The sequence below is a fragment of the Myripristis murdjan genome, chromosome 11 (assembly GCF_902150065.1).
Source record: "Myripristis murdjan chromosome 11, fMyrMur1.1, whole genome shotgun sequence".
Taxonomy (NCBI): domain Eukaryota; kingdom Metazoa; phylum Chordata; class Actinopteri; order Holocentriformes; family Holocentridae; genus Myripristis; species Myripristis murdjan.
In genome coordinates, this window is record NC_043990.1 from 22,682,005 (window position 1) to 22,706,656 (window position 24,652).

The 24,652-nt window shown below is 42.1% G+C and overlaps 1 protein-coding gene across 1 annotated transcript in view; it reads right to left on the bottom strand.

Moving 5' to 3' along the window:
- The window catches only part of csmd2 (CUB and Sushi multiple domains 2), a 277,838-nt gene that overhangs the window by 140,907 nt on the left and 112,279 nt on the right, over positions 1-24,652 (bottom strand). The window contains exons 6-9 of the mRNA XM_030063504.1: positions 10,070-10,182; positions 7,417-7,494; positions 5,443-5,530; positions 3,155-3,279 (exon numbers count right to left, since the gene is read on the bottom strand). Coding sequence (XP_029919364.1) covers positions 3,155-3,279; positions 5,443-5,530; positions 7,417-7,494; positions 10,070-10,182 — 404 coding nt within the window. The remainder of the gene's footprint in view (positions 1-3,154; positions 3,280-5,442; positions 5,531-7,416; positions 7,495-10,069; positions 10,183-24,652) is intronic.

The window sequence follows — 24,652 nt, forward strand, 5'->3', positions numbered from 1 at the left end:
TGAGGGAGAGTGGAAGATTTTTTTAAAAAATGATGCTTTGAAACTTGACCTTCACCGGTGCAGACCATAGCATCTGTATTTGATGATACAAAACAGTAAAATCATATCCTGAACTGTGTTTCCGTTTTTTTTTTTTTATTCCTGTTGCTGCCTAGGTGATAGTAGCACAGAGGAGAAATCCTTCCATCAATATGACCCTCCTGGGATCGGTGTCCCCCCTCTTCGTAGTGGTATAATCTCATTTTGGCTCAATTGGATCACTCAAAGACAAAAATGAATGGGGGAGCCCCTGGAAAACTGGATTTCTCCAAGCACATTAACGGGAGTGGAGTAACGAAGATGGCCTAGAGGCCATGATAAAGGGGATAAAATGCCCAGCTGATTGCATCAGACAACTTTGTCCGAGAGTGGATTGTTAAGAAAACGGATGAATGTGGAAAGTAAGGAAACTGGCACAATTTGGCTGACATAAGAGTAAAAAGTAGATGGAAAATGCACTACACGGCATTAACGAAGGACAGGAAATATTACTAATGGTCCGTCTGTAAGTGTGAAGAGCTTGATCTTGCGGTATCAACACTTCAGCCAATCACTATGTCAAGATAATTTACACAAATTACATTGTCTACCAACAAAAGCGTTTTGATGAATTTCTGCCTACCCTCCTCTATAATTAAACATGACTACACACAGCACCAAACTGAGCCAGAGTGCAAATATCTAGTTGAGTTCATTAGTCTCCATATCTTATATTTAAGCTCTTGAATTTTTCTCCTCGTCCGCCCCTCTCCCAGTCTCTATTTTATAATCCTTTCTCTCTCTCTCTCTCTCTCTCTCTCTCTCTCTCTCTCTCTCTCCCACCATGTCACTAATTAGTTCTCCTATTGACAGCTCTGTTTGAATGAATAGATGCTACAAATAGCTCAATGCTATCAGTGTCACGGGTCTGAAGATCCTTCCTGTGCCACAGACGGAGCCTTTACTTCATCCTAAGCCTGCCTCAAGGACAGTTTTCATACGACTTGTTCTGTTTATGTAATATGTGACATTGTGATTTATGAACATCTCATTCGTAGCGCAAGGCCAAATTGTTTGGCTTAATTACTCCACAACTTTTTGGAGTTATCCCTCAGCACTTTGCAATTACGGGGCGCTTTTGGAGTAACGACCCGGCATTAAGCGCTGTCGAATCAATGAAACAAGACAAATAATCACCTCCCCGCCACCACCGCCACCCCGCATTTGTCAGTTTAAAAGGAAATACTGACTGAAAGCAGGCTTTCACACCCAAACACAGCCTAATGACTATATGGCAGATTTGTGAATCTCTGACTGAGTGGCTGATGACGATGGGTGCCAATCACACTTCGCCACAAGCTACCAAAGCAAACAAGACATTACAAATGTGCATGTGTGAGTGTTTGTATCCGTGTGCTTGTGTGTGTGTACCCCCCTGTGTGGCTATTTGCATGTGCTGCTGTATCGCTTTCAAAATTTTCCCTTTCATTATAATTCTCTTTCAACATACCCTATCTTTCCTCTCGTTTATCTCATTCTGCATTCTTTTTCTCCCTGGTATGCTATGAGTAAATAAATAGAGATAGCAACAGGCTGGAGTTAGTTTGTAAACAGCTTAATGAGGTATATCCATGTGAGTGACAGCACAGAGAGTAATCAGAAAATTAACTATGCACACACTGTCAACTGGTAATTTTAGTGTTGCACTCTCCTTAATTTGCAAAGTTATATATTTGACTAAAGACATTTTTTTTTTTTAGTCAGAAACCGTTTGTTTGACATTTTGATACACGACTAAACATGTTAAAATATCCAATTTAATATAAATATTGAGGCTGTACAAGGATTCATTCATTTCCTCCCTTCAGACTTCCACAGACTTGTCAGAATAAGAGCATCTCTAACAGTACACATGAAGCCTTGAGCTGGTTTTGACAGAGTTTTGTCTGTTTTTACCTTTTTGTCGCACTCAAATTGATTGTTTCCGTGTGAGTGCACACATTCAGAGCCCTCTGATTGGACCAGAGAATGTGTCAAGGTCTTTGACTGGGTAAGTGAGGCCGGAGGGCATCGTGTCACGATGTAAAGGATGTAGGACGTAGCCTAAACTTTTCAGCTGTCACTGACATCCTCTGTAATTATGTTACATTCTGCTTACTGTCAATCACCTGACAGCCACAGGAAAAAAAAAAAAAAAAAATATTTGTCTTTGCCCTGGAATAATCCTTCAAAAACATGTCACCTTACAAACAGTATAGTCAGATCCAAGTTTATTCATTTAGGGTGGCTTTCTTTGTTGGGACAGCAGTTATATTCAAGCCAGGATTGACACCCTGAAGTTAGAATTTTAAAAACAATGAAAAACAAGTAGATGTTAAAATATTTAATTACATACGACATGCATTGCAAAAATGATCATCGGATTTTAAATTAGATATAAACAGTAATAAGTCTAAATGACACTTTTATTCCCCTTTAAGCACTTGAGCACACTGCCAGCCGAATCCAAATTCATGTTAAATTTTAAAAAAAAGAGAGAAAAAAAAAATCAGAGGTTTCAAAGGTTATTTTTTTTTTCTTTTTGCCTTAAGCTGAAGTGACAAAAGTAACATGGCCTTTTTGGATGAATACACATCACAAGCCGGATACCTGTCAGTTAATACAAAAAAAGGCTAACAACCAAATCTACTCTGATTAATACAGTTCACTGAGGCTAGAAAATGAGAAGCACATAGCCAGCAGGCACACAACAGAAACCATAGAGGGAGCCTGACTGCTCTCTCTGCCTGTCACAAACTGGTTAGGAGTCAGGGAGATATGCCTGATGGGCAGCACTGTGCCAGCATGGCAAACAGAGGGAGGGAGTGGAGGCGGAGGGGAGGTGGCCAAAGGTCAAAGTCAGGCCAGTCACAGTAAAATGATGAATGCCGAATCGATAATAGAGAAAATGGAGAGAAACAGAGTGGGCATCTGCACTTAATATGCAATGAGTGATCAAGAGGCGGACAGCACGCGCACACACACACAAACACATTAGCATCGGGGCATATAAGTATGGAAATGTAAATGGAGGTCGCCTCCAGACTACCTCCATTATAGAAGTGCATAAATGCACAACCCACATATCAATCCTCACCTCTGCAGATGGGGCGGTCATCGCTCCAGCCCACGTAACTGTCCGTCACCCGCAGACAGCTGATGCTCTTCGAGCCCTGCAGTTCGTAGCCCTCATCGCAGGAAAAATGCACTGTGGCCCCGCGTCTGCAGCAGGATTGGATACAGAGACAATTCGTCAGTATCAGAGACGTTAATATACAGTTGACCAGAACTGACTCGTGCTTTATCCTTCTGTGTTTTATCAACCGACGTGACACTTCTGCACTGGAGAGGCTGTTGTAGTTCTGGCACACGGACAGGAAGAGACTCCTTTGTCTGACCTTTGAAAGTCATTTAAACCCAATACTGACATTTTCTAAAAATGCCCTCAAGAGGAGAATGGTTCCTCCTCTCCAGCTCCTGTCCCCTCCCAATCCATTTACTGCTCCTCTGAAATCTCTTTGTTACAGCCAAAGTGTAGATGAAGTAAGAGCACCAGACAAAATGGTCTACTGGAGGGGGAAAAAAAAAAAAAAAGAAAAAAAAAAGTTCTGATTGTCTTTGGCTTCCCTGCTGTGACTTCTGAGACTGCTGCATCGTGGGAGACGGATGGTACCCATTTGTCTGTGTTAGGGTTGACCACTGATACAGAGAGCGGCTGTGACAGGAGTGAAGCTCCTTAATCCAACTGGTAATACCTACACCCTAGAGAGACCCCTATTAGTGTGCACTGGCCGAGATAGTAAGGTATTTGTTTCAATAGATTTGGTTTTGTTGTAATGGTTTTGGGGAGGACTTGGCACTGTAATCTTGCTGCATCTCAGCACAGAAGTCTAAAAAGCCCAATTGCCACAGCACCGTATTTCAGTGCTGTGGTGCGACTGGAATCTCTGCCGCTCCTCCATCATGAAAAAAGCATCCCAAGAAACGTGTTACTGATGTCATTATCTCAAAAGCCTCCATGTTTTAATTCCAGTGTTAAAAGTACAAAGGGGGAAAAAGAAACAGCTGTAATTTTGAAACAAACTTTGGAGGAGAGCGTTAATTAAATCTCTGATCCCTCAAACTTACCTCATTCCACCTTAACACAAAACAACTGAGAAAAAAAAAAAAAAAAAAAAAAAAACGATGCCGCGTGAGGAATATTAATCCTCAACTTAACTGCAGCACCTAACGGAGCTCTCTCAAGTCACCTACACAAAGTTAATTAGGCCCTGACAATTAAGTTAGCAAAAACACAGCCTTGTGTTGAAGGCTGAAGTCAGTTATCTGGAGAACCGTGTCATTACTACCTATTAAGTGAAAACTGAGGTTGCTGAACCCGTATAACAGACATTCTGTGTGGCATTCTCATTAAACTAATACTTTGAAACGATCTAAATTTATCTCTCTTTCAACATGACTCTTTTGTTTCCATTCAATCAGCCCCCATCTCTTGAAACCCCCCTGAGGCCCAGCAGGCGATACCAAAATGTCATGTCGCCTTTAAAGCATGAATGTGTCTCATTTGTTTGAGCCAGAGGTTATTTATCTATCTATCTATTTATTTATTTATTTATTTATTTATTTATTTATTTATTCATTTGTTTATTTATTTATTTATTTCCTTTTGTGAAACTACAGGGGTGCAGCTTGATGGCAAACACAATATAATGTATAAGCATGTGCTCAATTAGGTTTGGTTTTGAAAGTAATATGGCATCTTTACCGATCACGTTTTTAGTCTCCGAGCCGAGCCCGCGGTAAAACCTCCTGGGACGAGCTTTATTTACCTTGGAATGAAGCGTTAAGCTAGCTCCTGAGATAGCATTCATTGTGAGGCAAATCCAGAGACAGCGAGGAGAGCGGTTACGGGTAATGCGAAACAGGCACAATAATCTTCTCCCCCGAAAGCTGCTGCTACACACTGCTACACTCCCACAAAGATAGGTGGGGAATGTTTTTAGCATCATGAAATATAATGCTAAAAAATGGCAGTCGCTCAACAATTGAAGATAGGAGAAGTGCCAAATAACTTATAGGGCGTTTCAAAGTATAGTTTTTTCTATCTTATTTTCTTTCATTCTCATAGCCTGCAGTGGTTTTTCCAATAAAACAAATAAAAATTCAGTTTGATTTGCTATCAATAATAACACAATTTTGCCAATGACAACATACACTACTGTTAATTGAGTGATATATCTTATGACCTAAGGTGCTGCAGATAAACAAACTTTGACGGAATTGGGAAAAATGCTAACAAGATAAGCAATAATACAAACGTAGGTAAAGATGGGCCAATTGAAATGGTGCATGCCGCTCCTGAAATCACCCATGAGCTGCTTTTACCTGAAGTCAGAGCCTTTTCTTTTTCCTCGGTCTGGGATCCCTGGGTCTGGACACATGTTGTGGCCCTGCGCCACACCCATCTGAGACACTGAGGTACACAACGGAACATTCATAAAAAGAAAAAGAGAGGGAGAGAGACGAGAATGAAGACGAATCAATCCTACAATGAAAAAAGTTGCAAAGTCTTAACCGGCAAAGAAGGTTTTAAAGCTGCAGAGCCTGACGACTCATTGCAGATCTGGCAGAAGCGTCTGCATTAGCATTTTTTTTTCCATGACACACGAGAGGTGCTTGACATTTGTGTTGCCACTATTATTAGCATTTGTGTACATCAATGCGATGCCTCATTTGACATGCACCTTGACCATTTTCCTGCTTACCATTTCTTATCTGGTAAATTCTCACCCGGTGCACATCCCTGGAGGTATGCAGTTAAATAATGTCAGTAGGTGCACGGCGCCCAAAGGCAAAGAGACAAGAGCGGCCAAGTGAGCTTAGCCAAATGAGCGAGGCCTGACAGACTGGGCGCGGTCACGGGTCTGACAGGCGGGGCCAAGTCACAGTGACACCTCCTGATTGGCCCAGGCCCCACAGCGAGACAGGAAACTAATGAATTAAAGATAAGGCTCGCTGCTGGCAGGTAACCAAATAAATGGCAGAAATAAAGAGAGGCTTAAAGACAGTCGGTTGGATAAATAGAGGAAAAGGACTATGTTACAACCCAATCAATAGGATTGTGAATTTAAGCTCATTCAAAATTTTATAGGAGACACAATTCACATTGAATGTTGGATTCAATAATTCTCTATCAAATAAAGTAAGTATTGACACCCATTATGCAATATTTGATTTTAAAGGTCTGACTGCAAAATCAATACTCTATGAAGAGAGAAAGAAATATGTCCCATGGTGATTTTTTTTTTCTTTTCTTCTTTTCCCAATGGTGAGTCACATGCACTCAAATAAAGCAAAAATAGTGGAGGAAATTAAATTAGAAACAGACGAGGAAAAACAATTGGGTACAAAGTGAAATAAGTAAAAGATAAGGGGAGGTAATACAAAGGTGGGAGGGTAGGGGTGGGTGAAATAAATTGAAAAGGCTTTGAGGCAAGATTATCATTAATGCACCTCTTTCCTGTTGAACAGGTTGTTCTAAAACCCTTTCTCCGTCTGTCACTCTTTCCCTCCGCAGGTCGTCAGGTGACTTGCAGGAATGAGGATGTGAAGGTTACAGATGTTGAAATAAAAGGAGGTGGGATAGCAAACAGTGCACCCATGAAAAGAGAAAGAAAGAGATAGATTCTCCGTGCCATGGAGAAAAGGGCAACCAGTGTAATTGCCACCGTCCTTTGGGTACTGGCGCTGCGTTTCAGCCACAGACAGTGTGGCCTTCATGCTTTTACCAGTCAACACTAAGCCTTTGCTCGGACCAGAGAAAGGAGAGAAAACTGAACGACACTGGACAAAAGTGGAGGAAGGATAAAAGTTGAGAAGGCCACCATATCACCTCCCACAGGGAACACAACACATATTCATCATATAACGATGACTTCTTTTTTTTTTTTTTTTTCTTTTTTTTTTTGGAGAACAAAACAGAGCACCCGTGAAATTTCAAGGTAAAATGTTAGATTCCAGTACAGTTAACAGAATCATTCAAGCAGTGCAGTGACATATTCACTATATATCAGCTACTCCAATTAAATCAAGGGTACTTTTCTAAATATTGCACATCTATGTAGATGAGAACTAAGCAGCTCATCAGAGTTCAAACTGTAAAATCTGAATTTACTCTGCATTTTTTTGTCAGTAGAGTCTCACTGTCAAATCAACCCTCAGCAGTTTTGCACGGTGCACTTCTGGGGTCACGCTGGGTCGTAAGCTGCCTTGATAGCTGAGGGCCATTGTTGTTTCAAGTGGCAAACTAGGCCGGCTGTCTTTGCAAAACTAACACAGTGAGTAATGTTTGTCACTTACACACTGATATCTTGTGGTGGTTGTCTTTGCTGGGCAGCATCTTCACACCTCGAGACTTGAGCTCAGTCATCTTCTTAACTGGAGTGGAAACGCAGCATGAGACACATTAGAAAGCAGACAGTGTAACATTTGCCCACTTACAACAGTTGTGTTTAATTGTCTGATGCAGATAACAAGTGCAACTGAGGGATAATGCAGCGGCCAACGTTTAATTATTTATTTCGTTTTTTTTTTGTTTTGTTTTTTTTGTTTGTTTTTTTTTTAATCTGGCTGGATGCTATTCAAGAGGCACAACTTTAAAAACTCATAGGCAATAACTTGGCATGTTGTTGGGATAACCTGTTTTTGTGGATACTGACCTGATTTTATTATTATAATTTTTATTTCAAGGATTTTTATTGCTGCAAAAAAAATATTTTACTGTGACTATAATTATTCTAATTGAATTTTTTATGGAATTCTTGATTTTTTTTTTTTTTTATTTATTTATTTTTTTACATTTATGCAAAACTCTGCTTTTACGACGTACTACTAACTGTTATTAATGCCAGCACTTGTTTAATAAACAAAAGAATAGATGAGAGCTTGTGATTTTTTTCCCCCTTTCCTTATGGGCCCTGACGCATTATAATGATGAACAGGCAGGCCTTGAGATGGAAAAGGCTGAGAACCTGTGGCATAACGCACACAGCCAAGCCCACACTTCACATCCTGGCACACACTCCACGCATGATAATAACAGACAACACACACCAAGAATATGTGCTTCCAAAGAGCCGTGACTAGTGTCATAATAATTCACACATGACGTTAATGCAGTTTATAAAGTCCCTATTAGGAAAGGCAACGAGAGCTCAACAATGTGCAATTTTCCTCCTATTTTGTGGAGTGGAGGTGGCAGGGAATAACGAGGATTAGTGGGTGGGCTATATAAAAGTGGATATGAGTAGCACAAACACTCGTTTCTATACAGTGACAAGATGAGGTTTAAATTATTGAGTTTGATGATAATTGCAGAGTAAACGGGGAAAAAAAATCACTGCATATTCATCTGAAAAAGGGGAGCTCATCATCGCAAAATAAGAGGCTCATCTAAATGCATATTTATTCACCAATTTCAAAACCACCATCAGCATTATCTGTGCTCCCCTTCACACATCCATAAACACTCATCCAATTTAATTACCTTGTCTGCTCTTGACAATAGATTTTTTTTGTTTGTTTTGTTTTTGTTTTTGATTTGAAAAAAGGCCTTTTTATCCATTGCTTAGTCTCACCAGTATTATAAGCAGTTATGTGTTAGAGTTTGTGTTTTTTTATTATGTATTTGGATGCAAATTTGCAAAAAAAGAAGTGTTTTTTTGTGTGTGTAATACAGTGATTACAGAAAATATAATCATATGTTCCCAGCAGGTAAGGAAGCCAGCACTTTTTTGAGCCGAGGAGGAGGAAGGGCCGCCTTCCTCTGCCACAAAACACTGAGGAGGAGCACTGATAGGGGAAAAGGGAGGGAATTGAGCGGATGAAGACGTTAAATCGAGAGTCGCTCCACCACTGAGACAAGCCTCTGCTGGGGTATCATGGGAATTGTAGTGAAGAGGCGGGGTGGTGGTGGGCGGTGGGTTGGGGATGCAATAGATGGAGTCAACGGTTAATCTAATTAAAGTATTAGTCGTCTTCTCCCATTTCTCTCTGATCTTCCAAACATATTATTTATTTATCTAACATTGGACCTGTAATCCTTTAGGCTCCCTGCCTTTCCATCTTCTCCCTCCCTCTCCCTCTCTCGCTCTCTCTTTCCATCTCGTTTGAATCTTTGAGCAGATGACTAGAGGTGAGATCCTCAGAGATTGTCTTTTTTTGCGGCCAGGCTAATCCTTTTTCCCTGCTCATCTCTTCTCAAAGCTGACCCCTGAACCTCTGAGAGTAATGGGACTGGGGTGGACGCAGGGGAGAGAGAGAGAGAGAGAGAGAGAGAGAGAGAGAGAGAGAGAGAGAGATAGAGAGAGAGAGAGAGAGAGAAAGGATTGTGTGTGTGCGTGTGTGTGTGTGCATGTGTGTCTGCCTGTATGGTCTTGTGAGGACAGCCTGGTATTGAGTCTGCAAATCCTGTTTTGCTGAAAGCATTTGCAAGAATCCACCAATGGAGTGAAATGCCGCAATGTCCCTTGTTCTCTAATGCAGCATCAAAACAATCTTGATTCAGTCTTAATTCATTTCAGTAAAGGAGAATTCAAGCTGATTTGCACTGGGAACAAGTGGAACAAGTGTTTCTTATTTTCATCTTTTTTTAATAATTTTGTTTTTGTTTTAAAATGAATAACTTTTTGAGAGTCAGACTGAGACTTAATGGCTCTTTAATGTAGCCACTTTGGCAGCTGAAAAACCTAATTATATTAAAGTTTGAATTCATAAGTGCTGCCAGAGAAAAGTTCTGCCCTGCTTTTCTCGAGTCAATATGCGATTATATTCTCATTTTGCAAATTAAAGAATCAGAAATAATCTATGACAGAAATACAATGTTATCGTTCTGAATGATGAATTGTCTTTTGACCTATAATTGATATCAAGTGTGATGCGGCAAATGAGACAAGACACAAACGAAGCTGAAGCTAAAATATACAGAAGTATAAATTCTCTGGTGGGGTCCTACCTTGGTACTGGGCACTAAAGCCTCTCAACTTGTGGTTGCCATCGGAGGTGAAGTGCAGTCGCAGCCAGTTCTTGCTGCTGATGATGGGTGAGGGAAGGTTTGGGCCAGTAAACCTGTAGATACACAGACAGAGAGAGAGAGAAAAAAAGACAAAAATCCTTTAAGGAATCCCACCAACATTTCAGTATGTAAATGAAAAAAGCATCAAGGTGCAAACTGCAGTCATACTTGTTCCTCCTGTTCATTCATAATTGAATTTTAGTTTGGCAGCGGTATGGGTAGCAATTTTCAGCATCAACATATCACTGTCAAATCAATTGTGATCTCTTTGGATAATTACCATAAGCAAATTAATCTATGGTCAAGACAATCAATTAGCCTCTATCGCTCACTAGTAGGGGTGTGTATCTATTTATCTATATTCATCTTGACACAGAATGAACTATTTGATGCACCTAAGCTACAGTTTAAGCAACAAACAATCCATTTCGATTCAGTTCAGACCTGTCTCAGTGCAGTACAAGGTGGTATGATATCATGCAATATGATTCACTGCATTTGTGCAAACTCTTCCGTTTTGCTACTGGCAGCAGCAACAAATCTTCAGGTATAAACATATCAGGTTTTCTTTAAGTGTGAAAGATGTACACCGAGGTTGTAAACAGGAATGCTCGCTCCCATGGCGTCTCCAGGTCAGCTGGTCAGGTCATGGATTATTTTGCTGCCTCTGAGTGAGGTTTACCCATTGCAAGACTTTCGTAAAGTTTTCCAACAGGAAAATATATCTGATTTAAAGTTGTTTGGTGCCTCAAACTGTGTATTGAGACACCAGAAAACTCACTGCTGGTCAATATTTTTGACAAGACACCGAGTATATTGAACAAAGGAGCACCAAAAGGTTTGTTTTCTTTGGGCGAGGGATGGTGGGGGACGTGACATGAACCCTCAGCGCCCTGACAACTTTGGCAGAGGGGAGGTTATTGAGTCAGAGGGAGAGAAATATACACATTGACGTGACTTTGTAAGGCATAAAACAAAAAACAGGTATGCTGGCTTTTCCAATACAGAGAAGACTACATCGATTTAGCTTAAGTTCCCAAACAAATTTGGTGCAATGCAAGCTGCTTGAAAGGATGTAGAGTATCTCAGGCATGAAGCCCAGCGCTCATTCGAATCAGTCAGTTGCTATATACGTTCTCAGCAGTGGTACTGTTAAGCGCACATGTCCTATAAACCCCAGTTCCGGTTGCTTCTTTGGTCAAAGCCTACCTCCATCTCTTTTCTGAAGAGGATGTATTTGGTTATAGCTACTTATGGCTGTCTATAATGGAGAAGCTATGCAACCCATACTCCTGCACTGGTGAGTCTGTGTGTCAATCAATGAAACAATTAATCAATCAAAAAAAAAAGCACACCAGAGTCAAGGTTTTTATGAATTCCATGTAAACAAAGCAAAAACGGAAGCAATTGTGTTTGACCGTCTCTGAAAGAGTCCACGGTCAAACACATTGGTGCTATCCAAACCACAACTGAGATCTATCAATCTTAATAATTCGGTGATATCATAAAACGTCCTTCAAGCAGACAGATTTGGGAATCTCCTCAGCTCGTTCAGAGGCGGAACACAAAACACAATGAAAGGACAACAAGGTGGCGTAGCAGGCCAGTGATAGTCCTTACAGATATGCGTTGCTCTATACAGACTTCCATTTCTGCAGAGGTGAACATAAGCTACAGCGGCAGCCTCTGTGAACTACACATAAGAGAGGCCCTAGCCCAAAACAGAGGGGTAAGGTGCAGTGGGGGCTTCTGGGATGCAGCCACAGACTCCTACTGCACGCAGAGGCGCATTGATGCAGGAGCAGTAAATGGGCTTAAGAGGAAAGGTCTGGTGTCCAAGGTAACCTCCAGTAGAATTACTCTTAACCAGAGTGTAAGCCAATAAAAAAGGGTACAGGGATAGACCAGCACTGGCATTTGCAGTGAAAGGACAGTTCTTTTATGGGTTTGACAAAGCCATGGTGAGTTATACTTAACAAACACTTAAAGTGCCTCCTGATCTGTATGCTAATGAGGGCCTGTGCTTAGCAGGCACTTCTTCCGCCGTTAAAACCAAAGTCATTTGGGGACACATCATCTTTTATCTCCACACACACACACACACACAAACGCACACACGCACAAACAGACACTCACACACACACATTCCAATCTCCCACCTGTAAATTAGATTTCCCCGACTGTGTCCACCCCGTCTCCCCACCCTACCCATCAGCCTCACTCTACAGAGAAGACGTGCACTGGGGAAGACCTCCACCCAGCACTCATTAAAAACACCAGAACAAACACCCAAGAGGGGGGAAAAGAAAAGAGGAAGCCCAGCAAAAGGTAGACAAGTGCAAAATTTAAATAATAAATACATAAAACCGAGAAAAGGAGTGGGAAAGAGGTAGGAGACACATTTTGCAAGCTAATACCTGCTTCGCTTTGAATGCTAAAACTCCTTTTTCGCACCGTTGCCGCAGGGGCAAAAGAATAAAACGGCTTTCAGTGTACAGTTCCCACAAAAAAGGCAGGGATGTATTGTGAAAAAAAAAGACATTTAGCCTGGTGAGGGTGTCTGGCGGAGATATCTAACTGCTACAGACTGCCCTGTAGAGCTCTCTGAGGATCAACTAAAAGTATGTGGGTTTCTGGGTCTAGCCAGAATTAGCTGTTATTTTGATGAAGACAAAGCCTCCTCCGTTTATAAAGTGAGCTCTCACTGCAGTGGGGCTGCTGCCTTACTGTAGCGCAGCTAATCAGACAAGCCGAATGCAAACACAGAGGGAGGGATGGAGGGAGAGAGAGCGGGAGGAGAGAAAACGATAGAGATGGGGCCTTAGGGAGATGGGGAGAAAGAACGGAGGAGAGATTGTAAGACAGTAAGAAAATGAGAGGGAGAGTGAGAGAGACGGTGCATCAAAATGTCAGTGATTTGGCTTCTCCAGCCAACCTGCAAGCAGACAGCAGAGAAAACGGCAGAGTGTGACAACAGAGACAAAGCACATTACTGGCAAGACCCAAATGTCTCACCTGTCACCCACGTCTGCTTTCAGCACCAAGCCTCCATCCCCCCACCTGTAAATCAGCTGGATTACCTGCGGCCTGGTTACCTGCGCTGCAGACGACCTGCAGCCGACCCCGCCTGAACCCCATTTCCTCGGCAGGAGAAAGAGCCACTCGTCAACACCGCACAAGTGGCCTTGATGAAAAGGGGGGCGCGCAAGGGTGAGTGTTACCATGAGTGTGCAACACAATTATTTTGTTTGTGTGTTAGGCGTGTCTGAACTTAATAAAACCCCACCCCCATGCTCACGCTGTCAGAGTCCTCGGCTAGTACCATTATGGGTCTAATGCACTGAGAGCTACGGAAAGCCACATTATCTCACATCTGGGCCATTTAACTGATTAAGCGAACACATCTTTTTTTTCTCTTCGGGGGAGTAGCAGAGCCTGACTGACAAAACAGCAAACAGCCATCAAGAGAATTTCTTCACATCACGATCGCACCCACTACTTGTATTAAACTTGTGCATTGCACCCGGAGAGGCTAACGATCAACCATGTGTCTGTCTTTTGCACAATTTCATTTGGCAACAATTTAGTGCTAAACGTGCTAAACTTCTCAACCAGATGTACCAAATTTACCCCTGGGGACAAATAAAGTATGATTGATTGATTGATTGATTGATTGACATGTGATCGCCAATGGATCAGGCAATGCAGGCTTCTGCAATGTCACCGTTCAACTCTTTGGAGACGCACTTCCCTTCATTGAGAATTCCATGACGAACTCCTGCCCTTAAACGTATGGCCCGGCCCTTCATCCGTAGCATAACGGATAGGTACACAGAGTGAACTAAGAAACAAGATTAATGTCCAAATCCCATACAGCGTCAGCCTTTACTGGAATTAGTTCTCTTCTCCCTCTCTTTTTTTTAATATGAGCATAATTTATTTATCTGAATGGATTGTTATTTTTCTCAATTTCAGCGGGGCCTGGAGGTTGCATGGCATAATGAAAGTGGGGTGGAAATGTGAAACCTTGTCATATGACATTGGCCTTGATTTACGATGGCAAGTGCAGGACCGATAGAGTGAGTCTGTTTTGCCTCGCGGGATGTTTTATCACCTAGGAGAATGGGCGAGATGAAGGGTTGAGCGGGCTCGCATGTGTGCATCTAGAGAGGCGCAACCGGGACGGAACTGGCACTGGATGGACATTTAAAGCTGCGTCCACAGACATTTCAAAATGGTGGGTACAAAATATAACGCGTCATGTCGAGCTGACACCCCACTTCATGTGGACAGCACAGGTTCCCTCAAACAGTTTAGCAAACAGTAGCAAGTGCAGGATTCAATCTTTTATCAATAAGAACGATACACATACCGCGCAGGATGCACACCAAACACTGGCGGGTAGCACACACAACATCAACTGCATGTTTTCATATCATGTAACATGTAGGAATGAATTAGAATAATCTCAAAGGATTAATTCTGGCTCGTCTAAATGAATCTATATTCGGACAAATTATGGCCTGACATAAAACATGAAAAGGGAGAGCCTAAGAGACTTGCCTCATGACATTTTGTTCAGCGTATAGCTTAATCACACTAATGAATATTATGATCCCGCCCACAACTATACTGTTTATGGCTGCTTGTCACACACACACACACACACACACACAGGGACGCACACACCACAGACATGATTTCTCTGCGAACTGGTCTGTCCAGCCGCAATGTGTCTATCGCTCTATTCACCACGGGGACACATGAAAATGTCCCTTTGAATTAAAGGGCAATTTGAGGCGGAATGAAGTCCCATTAATATGCAGCCATCAAGCCAAAGAGCAGCGCGAGGGTGTGATAAGCTATGGCAGTCTGCTGGATATGCCACTAAGGATTATGTGACTGATAAATACGGGGGTCGGAGACAAACAGAGAACCGTAAATATCATTTTGACCCAATGTCACCTTTGCCTTTCCATCTTTCATTCATCTCCCCCTTTGCTCTTAACACATAAAAGCTTTAGGGTGAAAGCCACCACAGGGAGCAACAGCAAGTCCTGAACAGATTGATGGAGGGCTCCTGAAGGGTGTTGTGGCTAGTTCAATACTTCCTTTTCACCTCACCTTCTCTCCCTCAGTCTGGCCGACCATATTAGATTTTATGCGGAATTGTCTCGAGAGTGCGGCGCTAAATCAGTTTCCTGTTTTCAGGCCCCAGAGCTCCTCAGTCTGAGTCAGACTTTGATGATTGTCCGAGAAATATATTTTGGGTAAGGACAAGGTGATAGCAGTAGCTGGTGGCAGTAGGTGGTGTTCAGGGCCGAGGGGACAGAGCTGTGAACCAGACCTTGACACAAAGCACTTTCTGAAAAACAGCAGGGTTTTGAGAGCCCAAGTTTTATTTAAATATTTCGTGCACATTAGCAACATTAATCAAAGGCCTATTGAATGTTTCAATGCTTACATAACTTTTTGCAGAGAACCCTTTTTGTGATTCCCTGTGTCCACCTATCTTAGCTCAAAATTTCAAATCTTTATGCTTGGACTCAATTCTTCAGTGTTGTATAATGACTGAAGGTCTAAGGAATGTGCGGGACCATTCAAATCCTTTTATGTAACATCGGCACCCACAAAAATAGAATAGAATAGAACGAGTGATGGCCTTTCATTAAATTATTAATGCCTTTCAGGATTTTAACAAAGGTCATTTTAGTAGCCAATTCAGCAACCTTTACCGATGAAATTGGCCTTTCTTCCTCTTTATATTCATCATTTAACGTCATCTGTTTGCTGTTCAAGGGGCAAGGTGTTAAATGATTCTGTGCATAATGAGTAATGGGCGGGGTTTCGGTGTCAGAGGTGACTCGCTCCACATCAGGATCAAATGCGTCGAGGGCAGCGTTCAGCACATGAATTCATTTTGATCTAGCGTTGCAAGACTGCACATGCGTTTGTGTGCAAGCATATGCGTGTGTGTGTTCACACGTGTGTGGTGGTGAGAGGGCCAATCCTGGCTCTGAGCGTCTCCGTTAATTGCAGCTACTTAGGCAGATCAATCAGCTCTCTGCTCAGTATGCAGGGCCCGGTGCTTACAGCACACCAGGGGTCACAGTGACTTTAAAGCTTAGACTTCCAGCATTTTAATGAGGTTTTGGGAATCATACTGCTGGAAATCCAGCCAGATGCACATGATCCCTCTTTCTTTCTTTCTTCCTTTCATACATTCACGTTTTCAAACACGTATGGATATAACATGTCAATGCACACCCTCTCTCTTTCTTCCTCTATCTCTCTCTCTCTGTGTCTTTTTATCTTTCTCTCTCTCCCTTTCTTTCAAATGTGCTTATACTCACACACATTCTGCATCCTTTTGTGGTACAACTAATCAGTGTGGAAGACCCCCGAGTCCAGCAGGGCAGTATTAAAGGGCTGGAGCTGGAGCTTTAGTTGCAGCTGTGACCTTCAGATGTAACTGAGCCAAGCCATACACTGGGGTTTTCAATGAACCACCAAAGCCCCTGCTGCAACACAGAGCCATCAACATTGTTAATTCATTTCTTCAAACAGCAACGACCCAGGTGATATAAACTGTCAAGATTACATTATAAGTCGAGGCTGCAGTATTCAGGGAGGCCTTCAGGGCAGTGAGGTCTCATGAGTCGGTGCTGCATTGGATTGAAGCCCTCAGGGCAACAAGGCCTTGCTCAGGGAGTGGAAACCTCCACTGACCAAACCAATGCAACTGGAGTTCTATCAGAGCCAACATGTCTACTCTCCCCTTCAACTCGCGGGTCCAGCAGAGCCAAAATGTCTGTTCTTCTTCCTCTCTCGGGCTTCATGTATTATTCATGACCAGGCCTCCAGCCCCATCAGGCAGCCTTGTTAAGTCTTCAGAGGGATTCCTTTCTTCCTCTTCCCACAACTCATTTTCTGCCCTCACAGAACATATAATATGGACACTGATTGAAAGAAATTTCCTTTTGGGAAGAACAACGCACCGGCCTTCATCTTCACTCCCTTTCTCTTGCTCTTTTTTTCTCCCCATTTTTTTCTCCCTTTCAAATGTCTTCAAGCCTAGCTTCAAGCCTCCCTCAAATGCACTTCTGAAGCAATTTAACTCCTGCGGAAATAGATGTGATAACCAAATTGCCTCTTGGGGATAAACATGAAGAGGACTCTCACAATACGTACTCGCAAAATAATCAAATATTTTGGCATTTGTAACCAATCAACTGTCAAATCAACATTTCCTGCTCTTTTTTTTTTTTTTTTAAGAGCCTGGAAAATATGACATCAAGCAGCTGCATGCATTGATTAAGCAGGGGTAACCTCATTGACTACTCTGCCATGCTGTTTCATTTCCTTATACCAAAGAGAAATGTATATTATCCACACAAGGTTACAGGCAGAGTCCGTGTGATCTGATTTCTCTTAGAGGATCATGACAGTCACATCAAACAATGTGTCCTGTCCGTCAGTGACATGGTTGCAGTTTAGACTTCGCTGATGATCTGTCAAATTAATTCCGCTTCGCATCGGGTGGCCTGCATATAGCCTTTAGTATATATCTGAGACATATTTTCCCATTCCATTTGATATTTAAATGCCTAGCGATTGCTTCGGGGACGCCGACATCTCTCATCAAGTCAGCGCGCCATTCGGTTTCCCCCGGAAAAAATCATTAAGGAGGAATATCTGTTTTTATCGGTTTGTCTGTCCATCTAATCAAAGTGTTTACTGAGTTTAAGTGTGGCTAAAATGCAGAGCAGTCTTATAATCAAGAAAAAAAAAAAGTTTAGTGCCACTTATTCTGCGATTGATCCCGGTGTCAGTGAGATTTATTGCTCTTGCTAAAGAAGTCCAGGTGGGTGTAGACAAAGTCACAAAGTCCAAAGCAATAAGACGCAGCCGCTGTAGAACGGCCAGTAGAACAATGCTGATGAGGAAACCATATACAGCCTAATGGCTTGGATTATTGAATGTTTGCACCGCACTCAACAAAATGAGTCACCCGGGAACAAATTGCTTGTTTGATTGAAGTGAAGGAAAAGACAAATACAGTTGTTGTTAAACTGATGACTACTCTCCCTCTCTTTTCTTTTTCCTGGCCCTCTGTTTCCTTTTTGTCGCACACAGCTGACATGATACCTCACCGCCATCCCCGAGGAAGAATGCTGAACACACACGCACGCACACACACACACACACACACACATGCACGTGCGCAATCACATTATCACAACTCACAAAGTGCGCACACTTCTCTATGAGTGTAATCGTCTGCGGGCGGTATTGGATTCGTGGTTAACGGGAGAAAAACAAATGAGTTTCCAAGGTCACTTTTGAAAGTGGCAGCGGTAATTGAGCCCTCCCTGTAGATCCATAAAAGACAACTATAAACAAACGCCAATAATAACCCAGGGCCGCTTACAACAACAACATATCATCCCTCTGTTCTGGGGGGAGGCCAGGGAGGAGACAGATAGACAGATAGATAAATAGAGAGGAGAGAAAGGTGGACAGAGGCCGTCATAGTGCGTGTGTGTGTGGAGGAGGGGGGGTGCATGGAGAGCAGAAAAAAAGAAAAAAGAAAAAGCGACAACAAGGAGAAGGGCATGAAAGAGAGTGCACCGGTGTTTCTTTGAACTTTCACCAAAAAAGGTCCATTTCAAAAATTTCTGTAAACAAGTGTAAGCGTTTTGAAACAAGGCAGAATAGATTTGTGTATGATCCTGCTAATATCAAGGAAATGCCACTGTAGTTTAAGACAAACTATTTGCATTGGAAATGGGTGAAATAAGTCCACTCCATTGGCAGATCAAGTAAAAAAAAAAAAAAAAAAATCATAATATTAGATTAACTGATTGGACATTTATTTTTAATGATGCAGAAAATGATATATGCTCAATATGCTAAAGCAAGAAAGTCTCTCTCCCTCTCTCTCTCTCTCTCCCCCTCCCTTTCTTGTGTTTGTGTGTATGAGCTGTTTGTTTTTCCGAGCGAGTATGAGATGGCACAGTATGCGAGGAGACAGGTGAAACCATGCTAATGATATTGAACCTGGCAACACTGTCAAATCCCCCAAACTGCCTGAGCATTGTATTCCCTTGATACCAGCACATCCTGAAATAACTACATTGTTATGTTAGGAGAAAAGCGTCTGCGGGTTTGTGTGTGAACCTCGGCTATGTGTATGTGTATGTGTGTGTGTTATTAAACTGCAGATGCAAGCATGCCAATAGCCAGCTGACAGGAGTGTATACGTAACAATGCTGCACTTAAGACTCATCAGCCCCCTCTTGTTCAAGGTTACATTCTAATTGGACACCACACAAAAGGTCTTTCTCACTGTTTTTGTGTTCATTTTTCAACAGTGACAGTTTTATCAGTCTTGTGTCGAGGGATAGACCCCAGACTATCCATATTGTACCATTGTTGGTGGCATGCACGTTTCTTTTTTGTGCCAACAGAGGACTCTCAAGGTGATGGAGATTTCACTTGGACTGATAAATTGTGTTTTATGCGCCATTAATCAAACATATAAGAAAAAAGAACAATGGCATAGGAATGTGCAAACAATACCTCTTTTTTCCCGGATTGATCTTTGTCGTTTGTTTTCATTCTGATGATGTATCACTTTAATATGCTGACCTCAAATGACTGCACTTGGTTTGAGTAAAGTAAGCATATGCGTTTTATTTTTTTTTTTTCCTGCATTTTCTTTATTTATTTTTGCAGAGGCAAATGTGGTCATTAAATGCATGTATGGTTTAACAGCAGCCCATCAGTAATAGCAACTTACTGGCATTCATAAAACTAAATGGCATTTAAACTTGTGTTGCAATCTGCTCCCATGCACTTTTTTTAAAAAATGGAGGCATTGAATAGTGCCGAGTCAGAACTTTCCCCTTTAGAACAATAAGCCCCAAGGCTCCCAAGTACTAAAGGGTGGTACAGTACATAAAGGTCTACATAAAATATAAAGCAACCTAATTAACTACAAGTGGGAAACATATACAAAGCAATAACACCCATAAAACTCCATCTAAGGCATTCATAAAGCATGACTATGTATTTTTAAGCGCAGCATGTGAGAAATTCAAGATGTGAGAATTTCATTCAATTCTCATCAGTTTTGAGCCTTTTCCCCCCAATGCGCTCCTCTTTACTCAAGACTGAAGGCAACTCTTCACACAAGCTAGAATCAGCAGAGAATAAGTGTGAGAAAGCAGACCAGCAGAGGATTGATGGCAGGGAGACACTTTTACCACTCCAAAGTGAATGGAAAAGAGCATGCATCATCTTTGCACTTGCACATCGTTTTTGGATTCAATGGCTACTACCCACACACTTCAGCTGCACCCTAAATCACCCACTCCAGCGTACGACTATTTTGGTTTTCCCATCTTCTGCAGTGCCCTACATGTCTTTTACAATGGCTAGTTTTCAGTGATCGGTCTCCCAACTCCTCTCAACGCTTACCACAACTGCCTTTCTGGTATTATTTTAGATGTACTGTAAAAAAAGAGTCAAAAAAGCGAGGACAAAAAAAAAACAAAAAAAACAAAAACAAAACAAGAACAGCAGCCTCGGCACTAACAGTAAAATCTCATGTGCAAGAAAATGACACTTTACGATACTTAACAAATTGTGTAAAAATAGTTTATTTTTATTTTAAGTATTTAGCCATGAAAGTCCATTTGAGATACAAGATCTCTTCCAGGGAGCCCTGGTCAAGATGCCAGCACAATTAGTTATAAACACCTGCTGGCTAGGGATGTCACAATAATCAAAACTGCAAACTGTCCAGCAAACTAACAAGAAACTTCAGCAAAGAGCAAATTATATGAGCCACATATGGAAGAGTTTGACCTTTGAGACAGATGGGGGAGGAAATATAGCTGAGCAAAAGCCAGTGAGCAAACGGTCCTTTTGCATTTTCCAGATGAAGGGTGGAAACACATCCAACCTAGCCAACCACATTTATTGTTTGTAACTACTATATCACACAAATTTATTTACCGTTTTTTCTGTTGTATCAAAACTGGTATTGAGAATCATGGATTTTTACTGGTACTGGCATTGAATACCAAAATTTTCACATTGTGACAGCCCTACTTCAGGCTATGTCTACAGAGAACGCCACTTCTTTGAACTGAGTTGGATCCGGAGAAATGAATAACCGCCTTGCAATTCATCACCTGTGTGGCGACGTGTCTCACAAATGATCGTGCACATATGCAATAACCACTCCACTCGCCCTTATGCAAATCCAGATCATTGGCCGGAGCCCACAGGGATAAGAGCCAATAGAGCGAGTACACTGGAGTGTCAAGCCCAAGCCCCGTGAGGTAAGAGCTCGACCATAAGCTCATGATCGATCAACACAGCCGGGACGTGGAGACAAATGACAGATCTAAATGTTGCTCTCCGGCATTGATCATGTAGCATGACCACGGCGACTGTAAATGAATGAGGAAATTCAATCTACCATAGTGTATTTCGCTGGATTGGAGGAGGCTTACAAGTATGACCGCCGCATGTAAGCAAAATCCACTTCTTTTCGATGGACCATCACAGTAATCCAGCGCTTTAAAAGTTTCACATTTGAATGCGTGTTTACATGCCTATTTGTTTATTTCACGGTTTTTCCTGCTGACACTCTCTCAGCCAGCGCGTTTGTAATTTGAACCCTCTACCCTCGACACGTTCTTTTTCATCCGAATCTTCCAGTCGCACTTCAAAAAAGCTAATTATCTGTCTTTTCAGTTAGGATCGCAGTGCAATGCACACAGCCCCCAAAGCCTTGATTGCTTTCCATAATCTTACTCTGTAATTTTCTAATCTCTATTTCCCCTCCTCCTTTTGTAATAGTGCTTATTGTAACTTAGGGCTTGTACTGAAGAGGCAGATTTCCCTTCTTGTATTGAAAAAGTGATTTTCCTGTCCCAATTGTTGAGCCACATGTTTGGCTGTCTGCTGCATGTGGTAATGAGCCAATCAGATGATCCGAATGAGGACAGTGGACGAACTACAGATGGACGGTGGTGTCCCTGTCATTCCCTCTTTTCATCTCCTCTGGACTCCTCTGTCCCTTGTGGCATCACTCTCTCTCTCTCGCTCTTTCACTGTCTCTCTCTCTCTCTTTCTCTCTCTCTCTCTCATATATATGCACACATATACATTTGTATGTATATATTCGTTATATTGAACTTCTCATTGTTTTTCCAACTTTTTCACCGCCCGCCCACAATCTCAGTGGGGTTGTGAGATGGATTTGGGGCTTTGTAATTTCATGAAGGAGGGATGGCAAGGGAGCGAGATAGACAGTTTTCAGGATGGAAGGGAGGAGGGAGGAAGGAGGAGAGAGGAGAGGAGGAGGAGGAGAGGAGGAGAGAAGCGAGCGACGAGTAGCTTTCCGAGCACGTAGGGAATGAGTCATCTTATCAAGAACTGCCAAAACTCCAACCACAACCCCTGCTTTCAGTGTCTCTCTATCCACATATTCCCTACTTGCTGTCCGCCCCCTGTTATTTTTGTCAAAGACCTCCATGTTTTGTTTTTCTGTTCATTAGCTTGAGGGTCGCTGACAAAGCCATTCCATTGTGCACCCATTCAAAGATTCCTCCAAATACATGAACTGCAAAGTAAAGTAAGGGATGCAAAGAAAAGGATGAAATAAAAGAGAGAAGAGCCCTGTTTTCCACCATTATGCCGGCCGGCCCTTTGTCTGGCATTCACGGTTCGTTTTTGGAGATTAGTGTTTGTTCTCTCCCATTCTCCATCACTCCCTGTAATCCCTCCCTCTCTGTCTTACTCCTCTGCTCCCTGCCTACTTTTGAGACAGTGTAATATGCACAAAGGCACCGTATTCAGTGTTATCGGCTCTTTCTTTTTTGCTTCTCTCTCTCTCTCTCTCAAACACAGGGATCAGAAGAATGAGGAGATGAAGATGGCATGAGAAATGAATCGGCCACGAATGTTACGCCTGTTTGTCTTGTACCCAGTGGCTGCTATGTGATTTAGGACTGCGGCATATATGCATGCAGACTGTATCCCGTAGACTGATTGTCAAAGTCAGATCAGACAGGCGGATTGACAGCAAACACCAATCTCAAATCCAGATTGCTAGTGGTACAGAGAGAGTGATAGCGAAATGAATCTATTCAAACAACTCCTCTGGGTGAGTGAGAGGAGGGCTTTGATGACAGCCTCCCTGAGGGACTGATAGGGGTATCTGCTAGAGTCCAGCTGAGGGAGCTGATTCGGGTGTATCGTGTACATGGGTTCATAACCAGCCAAACACAAACACACACAAAGCACATGCAAACACATGAAGAAGAATGCATGCGTTGCGAATGCATGTGTTTCTGTATGCACTGGCTTAGTGCATACAGAAACACAGACACCGGCTGAAATGCACACAGACGCACACACAAACACACACACAGGGTAGACCAAATTTCAAGGAGAGGAAATCCTTGTGATGAAGAGCAATAGAAATTAAAAGTTCCCTGTGGCAATCAATAATGTATGACACTATATTTTTACATACATAATACAATTGGGTACCTTTTGTGTTGTATGTATCATTTATTCACTTCATTTTCACGTTATGAAATGTGCATTTTTTTCAATAAATTGGAATTTTAACTTTGAATTAAAAGGTTTTGATGTATAAAATATGCAACAAAACTGTTGCATATTTTATTGGTTTACCCAGGTGTTATGCAGTAGGTTCTTTTTTGAAGCTCTTTTCATACCTTTTTAGTCAATTCTGTTCATTATCACAAAGCATTGAGATACAAATCACATTGTGACCCGTGTATCACGATACATATTGCATCGTGAGGTCCTTGCCTAAACCCAGCTCTAACATACACAACAAGATGGATACAATCATTTAAATCCACGCAAGAACATAATGTTTCATCTGCACAGCTTTGGCTTGTAGGTGAGTTTTTGCTAAAAGCAAACTGATGTCCCACTAAACTTTGAACAAGCCAGGTAGAATTAAGCCTTTAAGTTGTCTGAGTGTAGTGGAAGTGGGCCAAGTGCTCTTCCATTATACCAGGGAGCGGAGATACTCACCCTGGCTGATACAGTCTGATCTCCTCTTCCATTAGCCTTTATTGGTCTTCCAGTCGCAAACCATTCGCGGGAGATAACATGCACTCATATAGTCTTTATGGTTATATACTTTATTCAGCTTTTAAGGCATTAATCTATTTCATGCAGTTCTGCCTTATTCCCTTTCATCCCACTGCCCTGTGTTGAGGGAAGGAGATCGGAGGTAAACATTAAAGTCATCAATCACACACACCAGAGGGAGAAAGGACAGAAAACAGGACAGGAAACAGAATGGGCAGCGAAGAGAAGAGAGGAGAAGCGAAGAGGAAGAGAAGAGAATACCTTTGTCTTTATACATCACCCGTGACCGTGACCGATTTGTCGTAAAACCACCATCCAATTAAAAGAGGTCTCACCATCTGCTTCCTCCTGAGTCAGCACTGACCTTTCACC